General features: G+C 46.1%; 1 protein-coding gene across 1 annotated transcript in view; it reads left to right on the forward strand.

The window, feature by feature from the left end:
* LOC103256674 (arf-GAP domain and FG repeat-containing protein 1-like) overlaps positions 1 to 1,357 on the forward strand; it is a 3,062-nt gene extending 1,705 nt beyond the window's left edge. The window contains 4 exon segments of the mRNA XM_008054469.1: positions 6 to 384; positions 478 to 1,064; positions 1,066 to 1,173; positions 1,175 to 1,357. Coding sequence (XP_008052660.1) covers positions 6 to 384; positions 478 to 1,064; positions 1,066 to 1,173; positions 1,175 to 1,357 — 1,257 coding nt within the window.
* Positions 1,358 to 7,219: the final 5,862 nt, after the last annotated feature.

Below are 7,219 nucleotides of genomic sequence, written 5' to 3' on the forward strand. Positions count from 1 at the left end.
CAATTCCAGACTTCAGGGATCCACAAAAAGTGAAAGAGTTTCTACAAGAAAAACATGAAAAGAAAAGATGGTATGTCCCGCCAGAACAGGCCAAAGTGGTGGCATCAGTGCATGCATCTATTTCAGGGTCCTCTGCCAGTAGCACAAGCAGCACACCTGAGGTCAAACCACTGAAGTCTCTTTTAGGGGATTCTGCACCAACATTGCACTTAAAGAAGGGTACACCAAGTCAGTCCCCAGTTGTAGGTCGCTCTCAAGGGCAGCAGCAGGAGAAGAAGCAGTCTGACCTTTTGAGTGTTCTTGGCTCAGACATCTTTGCCGCTCCAGCTCCTCAGTCAACAGCTACAGCCGATTTTGCTAACTCTGCACATTTCAACAGTCATGCAGCTCAGAATTCTGCAAATGCAGATTTTGCATTTGGACAGTCTAGTGGTTCGAGTAATTTTGGAGGTTTCCCCACAGCAAGTCATTCTCCTACAGGTGGAAGTGCTGGATCCATAAATGCTAATTTTGCTCATTTTGATAACTTCCCCAAATCCTCCAGTGCTGATCTTGGAAGCTTCAATACTTCCCAGAGTCATCAAACAGCACCAGCTGCTTCTAAAGTTTCAACAAACAAAGCTGGATTACAGACAGCAGACAAATATGCAGCACTTGCTTATTTAGACAATATCTTCAGTACTGGGCAAGGTGGTGATCAGGGAAGTGGCTTTGGGACCACAGGTAAATCTCCTGTTGGTTCTGTGGTTTCAGTTCCCAGTCAGTCAAGTGCATCTTCAGACAAGTATGCAGCCCTGGCAGAACTGGACAGCGTTCTCAGTTCTGCAGCCACCTCCAGGAATGCGTATACTTCCACAAGTAATGCTAGCAGCAACGTTTTTGGAACAGTGCCAGTGGGTGCTTCTGCACAGACACAGCCTGCTTCTTCAAGTGTGCCTGCTCCGTTTGGAGCTACGCCTTCCACAAATCCCTTTGTTGCTGCTGCTGGTCCTTCTGTGGCATCTTCTCCAAATCTATTTCAGACCAATGCCAGAGGAGCAACAGCGGCAACCTTTGGCACTTCCATCCATGAGCATGCCTGCGGGGTTCGACACCCCTGCTCCCTATAGTCTTCCCACCGGCTTTAGTGGCAGCTTCCAGCAGCCTGCTTTCCCAGCCCAAGCAGTTTTCCCTTAACAAAACAGGTTTTTCTCAACAGCCCAGTGGTGCAGGTTTTGCAGCATTTGGACAAACAAAGCCAGTGGTGACCCCTTTTGGTCAAGTTGCAGCTGCTGGGGTATCTAGTAATCCTTTTATGACTGGTGTACCAACAGGACAATTTCCAACAGGAAGCTCATCAACCAATCCTTTCTCATAGCCTTACATGGACACTTTACTGGAACGAACTTTTATGTGGTCACATTACATCTCTCCACCTCTTGCACTGTTGTCTTGTTTCACTGATCTTAGCTTTAAACACAAGAGAAGTCTTTAAAAAGCCTGCAATGTGTATTAAACACCAGGTAATATGTGCAAAACCGAGCACTCCAGTAACACTTTTTAACCTGTGAATTGGCAGAAAAAGGTAGCGGTATCGTGTATATTAAAAATTGGCTAATATTAAGTTATTGCAGATACCACATTCATTATGCTGCAGTAACATTCATTATGCTGCAGTACTGTACATATTTTTCTTAGAAATTAGCTATTTGTGCATATGAGTATTTGTAACTTTAACACATTGTTATGTGAGAAATGTTACTGGGGAAATAGATCAGCCACTTTTAAGGTGCTGTCATATATCTTGGAATGAATGACATAAAATCATTTTAACTGTTGCTACTGGAAAGTTACAAAATCAAAATTGGAAGGTTTTATTCATTCTTGAATTTTTCCTTTCTAAAGAGCTCTTCTATTTATACATGCCTAAATTCTTTAAAAATGTAGAGGGATACAGTCTGCATAATAAAGCTGATCATGTTTTGCTACAGTTTGCAGGTGAAAAAAATAAATACTAGGAAAAAAAATCGTAAAGACAGCGGTCACAGATATTGCCAAGATGTGGTTACTGTTTTCGTTGTAGAAGTTCCATATCCTGGAAATTCTTTAGTGAGCCAAGAAAAAAGGAAAGGAAATAAGTTTTTTTAAAAAAACAAAACAGTTGAAAGGACAATAGCTACCTATGCAAAACCCCATTCTTCTGGGTTGGTAGCCTACAGACTCTTAAAGAACAGAGCAAGTCTGATGTGTTACATGGTTACTGAGCAATTAATTCCTTCTGCAGTTGTCTTGTGTATTGCGTCTGCTTCATCTCTAATGAGCAAAGTGTGAGGTCACTGACATGACAAAAGTTACGAGGCCAGGATGAGAGGTACCAGAGGCCTGGGCTCCATGTGGGTGCTCTCCCTAGCTCATCCTCCACGGGAAATGAGCCTCCACACATCATTGTTGGGGATGAGGGACTGCAACTGCTGATTTAGCTGACTCTCAAACTGTACCGCTGCGGAAGGAAGAGCAGATACACGAGGTTGTGTGGCATGGGGGACAGCTCAGGCCTCAGGCTGCTCAACTCCCACTGCATTTCATTGGTCTGTCTGATAGGGAAAACGGAATCGATGACAAGTGCAATGGAGTCAGCCTCGGAAGTGTTCATGGGGTCTTCAGAGATAGTGCCCTCCGAAACAATGGGATTTTCCACAAACATGTTTTCTCCATAAGCAGTGCCTCATGTGGGGTTTTCAGTAGTTTTTCTGTAGTTGGCTCTGAAAGAGCAAATAATTCTGGAAAAGGGTTTTGCTGAGGGCTTGGGTCTCCTGAAGGTGAAAAAGTCCCATGCAAGGGTGAGTTGAGGCTTCTGACTGCAGGGAAACAGGCCTCTTGACAAGCATCAGTCCACCGAGTGAGCCTTCCTTCCTGAACTGCCGATATTCCTTAGCCTTGGGTGCTCTGTGGATCACCTGGAAGTGAGTTTCATGAACGTGGTATTTTTTTCTGGGTTGTAAAACTGGATTGAAGGCCTTCATGCTTTTAACTGTCATATTGGCATCATCTAAAACAATTTTGTCAAGTCTTTTGACTCATTTTGATCCCCAGACAGGGCTTTCATGGAGGTGTCTGGGTGCACACTGATGTATTGTATGGAACGTGGCCCACCAGCTCCTAGGACCTCTCCACCCTGTGGGGCCATTCCGGCTCCCTTGGGTCTGGCCTCCTGTGCCACCTTTCCTCGACTGCATGCTCCACAGATGGCTGGGTGTCCTGTTTCCTTCTGATGCGCTGATCTTGAAGTGTCTTCTTGAGGCGCCTTTTCTTAATGCCCCTGGGCCCCTTGATGACCATGTCTACGGTCTGCAGCCTTTTCCTGACACCCTGGGTCCTGCTAGGCTGTTTTGTGTGGCCTGGCCGTTTCCAACTTATCTGGAGAGACTTGGTGTTTAAATTCGGGATCTGAGGCTAGGCTTTATCAGCATGGCAGCTCTTTCTTTCTTTTTGACCTCGTGGAATTTTTCTTGAATTTCTGCATCTAAGCAATTTTCTAGAAGATAGAGCCTCCTCAATTCACTTTTGTATGTTGGACTGTTGGACGACAATTCTAGAGAGGGGTGGTCTGCTTTTCAAAAGATCCGGGGCTCCATTTTGAATATTTGAAAAAAGTTTGGTAGCAATGTTGATTACACATCCTCTAGTTTTCCTTGTGAGAAACAAGGCAAGATATAATTGAGTGTGGTGATGACATCGCTTTCCTCACAGAAGACCATCGGCTTCTTCATGAAGCCTGACAGACTGAAGCTCCTCTTCTGAGAGCATCTCTGGCTCAATAATCAGCTCAGGGCATACTACTGAGCAATTCCTTCTGCAGTTTATCTTATGTATTGGGTCTGCTTCATTCTCTAATGAGAAAAGTGTGAGGTCACTGTCATGGCCAAAGTTATGTGACCAGGACGAGAGGTACCGTAGCCCTGGGCTCCGTGTGGGTGCTCTCCCCAGCTCATCCTCCCTGGGAAATGAGCCTCTGCACATCATTTTTGGGGATGAGGGGCCGCAGCTGCTGATTTAGCTAACTGTCAAGCTGGTCCACTGGGGACAAGAAGAGCAGATACATAAGGCTCTGTGGCATGGGGGACAGTTCAGTTCTTGGGTGGTTCAACTTCCACTGCATTTCTTTGGTCTGTCTGATGGGCAACAACGTATCGAAGGCATGTGCGATTGAGTCAGCCTCTGAAGTGTTCATGGGGTCCTCAGAGATAGTGCCTTCCGGCACAATGGGGTTTTCCACAAACATGTATTCTTGAATAGCAGTTCCTGATGTGGGGTTTTCTATAATTTTTTCTGCGATTGGCTCTGAAAGAGCAAATGTTTGTGTAAAAAGGGTTTTCCTGAGGGCTCAGGTCTCCTGAAGCTTAAAAAGCCAGCTGCAAGGGTGAGTTGATGAGGTTTCTGACTTCAGGGAACGGGTCTTCTTGGCAAGCATCAGTCCACCGAGTGAGCTTTCCTTCCTGAACTTCTGCCACTACTTAGCCTTGGGTGCTCTGTGTATCACCTGGAAGTGACCTTAATGAACGTATTTTTTTTCTGATATGTAAAACTGGATTGGAGGCCTTCATGCTTTTAACTCTCATATTGGCATCATCTAAAATAAATATGTCAATTCTTCTGACTCATTTTGATCTCTAGACAGGGTTTTCATGGAGGTGACTGGGGACACACCCATCTATTGTATGGAAGAGACCACAAGGTCTTCTGCACCTATGTGAACAAGGGCAGTGTGGAAGAGGCTACCCACCAGCTCCTGGGGCCTCTGCACCCTGTGGTACCAATCTGGCTCCCTTGGAGCTGGCCTCCCATGCCGCCTTTTCTCGGCTGTATGCTCCACACATGGCTGGGTGTTCTATTTTCTCCTGAGGCGCTGATCTTGAAGTGCCTTCTTGAGATGCCTTTTCTTAATGCCCTGGGCCCCTTGATGACCATGTCCACAATCTGCAGCCTTTTCCTGACACCCTGGGTCTTTCCTAGGCTGTTTTCCTGTGGCCTGGTTGTTTCCAACATATCTGGAGAGACTTGCTATTTACATTCAGGATCTGAGGCTAGGCTGCATCAGCATGGTAGCTCTTTCTTTTTGACTTCGTGGAATTTTTCTTGAATTTCTGCATCTAATCAATTTTCTAGAAAACAGATCCTCCTCAATACACTTCTGTAAGTTGGATTGTTGGATGACCATTCTAGAGAGGGGCTGTCTGTACTGCCTTTCACAAGATCCGGAGCTCGATTTTGAACATTTGACAAAAGGAGTTTGGTAGCAATGTTGATTACACATCCTCTAGGTTTCCTTGTAGGAAACAAGGCAAGATATAATTGAGCGTGGTGATGACATCACTTTCCTCACGGAAGTCCATCGGCTCATTCATGAAGCCTGACAGGCTGAAGCTCGTCTTTTCTGAGGGCATCTCTGGCTCAATAATCAGCTCAGGGCACACTATTGAGCAATGTCTTCTGCAGTTTGTCTTGTGTATTGGGTCTGCTTTGTTCTCTAATGAGCAAAGTGTGAGGTCACTGTCATGGCCATACTTACGTGGCCAGGATAAGAGGTACCGTAGCCCTGGGCTCTATGTGTGTACTCTCCCCAGCTCATCCGCGAGAGGAAATGGGCCTCTGAACATCATTTTTGGGGATGAGGGACTGCAGCTAATGATTTAGCTGACTCTCAAGCTGGTCCGCTGGAGACAAGACCAGGTACAAGAGACCTTGTGGCATGGGGGACATCTCAGGCCCCGGGTGGCTCAACTCCCACTGCATATCTTTGGTCTGTCTGACAGGCAACATGGTGTCGAAGGCATGTGAGAAGGCATGTGAGATACAGTTAGCCTCGGAAGTGTTCATGGCGTCTTCAGACATAGTGCCTTCCAGCACAAAGGGTTTTCCACAAACATGTTTTCTCAATAAGCAGTTCCTGATGTGGCGTTTTCTGTAATTGTTTCTGTAGTTGGTTCTGAAAGAGCAAATAATTCTGGAAAAGGGTTTTCCTGAGGGCTCGGGCCTGCTTAAGGTGCAAGAGCCCCCTTCAAGGATGAGTTGATAAGGTTTTGACTGCAGGGAACGGGGCTTCTTGCCAAGCATCAGTCCACCGAGTAAACCTTCCTTCCTGAACTTCCGACTCTCCTTGGCCTTGGGTGCTCTATGGATCACCTGGAAGTGACTTTTATGAACGTGGTATTTTTTTTCTGGGTTGTACAACTGGATTGGAGGCCTTCATGCTTTTAACTCTTATGTTGGCATCATCTGAAAGAAATATGTCAAGTCTTTTGACTCATTTTGATCTCCAGACAGGGCTTTCATGGAAGTGACTGGGGGCAAACACTTCTATTGTATGGAAGAGATCAAGGCCTTCTGCACTTGTGTGAGCAAAGGCAGTGTGGGAGAGGCTGCCCACCAGCTCCTGTGGCCTCTGCACCCTGTGGTGCCATTCTGGCTCCCTTGGAGCAGGCCTCCCGTGCCGCCTTTCCTCAGCTGCATGCTCCACAGATGGCTGGGTGATGTGCTGATCTTTTCTCCTGATGTGCTGATCTTGAAGTGCCTTCTTGAGATGCTTTTTCTTAATGACCCTGGGCCCCTTGATGACCATGTCCACGGTCTGCAGCCTTTTCCTGACACCCTGGGTCATTGCTACACTCTTTTACTGTGGCTGGGCTATTTCCAACATATCTGGAGAGACTTGGTGTTTAAATTCAGAATCTGAGGCTAGGCTGCATCAGCATGGCAGCTCCTTCTTTCTTTTTGAGCTCGTGGAATTTTTCTTGAATTTCTGCACCTAAGCAATTGTCTAGAAGATAGAGTCTCCTCAATTCACTGTTGTACATTGGAGTGTTGGATGATGATTCTACAGAGGGGATGTCTGTACTCTTTTTCAAAAGATCCAGAGTTCCATTTTGAACATTTGACAAAAGTTTGGTAGCAATGTTGATTACACATCCTCTAGGTCTCCTTGTGAGAAACAAGGCAAGATATAATTGAGTGTGGTGATGACATCGCTTTCCTCACAGAAGTCCAGCCGCTCCTTCATGAAGCCTGACAGGCTAAAGCTCCTCTTTTCTGAGGGCATCTCTGGCTCAATAATTGGCTCAGTGCACACTACTCAGCAATGTCTTCTACAGTTTGTCTTGTGAATTGGGTCTGCTTTATTCTCTAATGAGCAAAGTGTGAGGTCCCTGTCCTGGCCAATGTTGCGAGGCCAGGACGAGTGGTA

This window comes from Carlito syrichta, unplaced genomic scaffold (assembly GCF_000164805.1).
Source record: "Carlito syrichta isolate Samal-C Ts95f unplaced genomic scaffold, Tarsius_syrichta-2.0.1 Scaffold291073, whole genome shotgun sequence".
NCBI classification, from domain to species: Eukaryota; Metazoa; Chordata; class Mammalia; order Primates; family Tarsiidae; genus Carlito; species Carlito syrichta.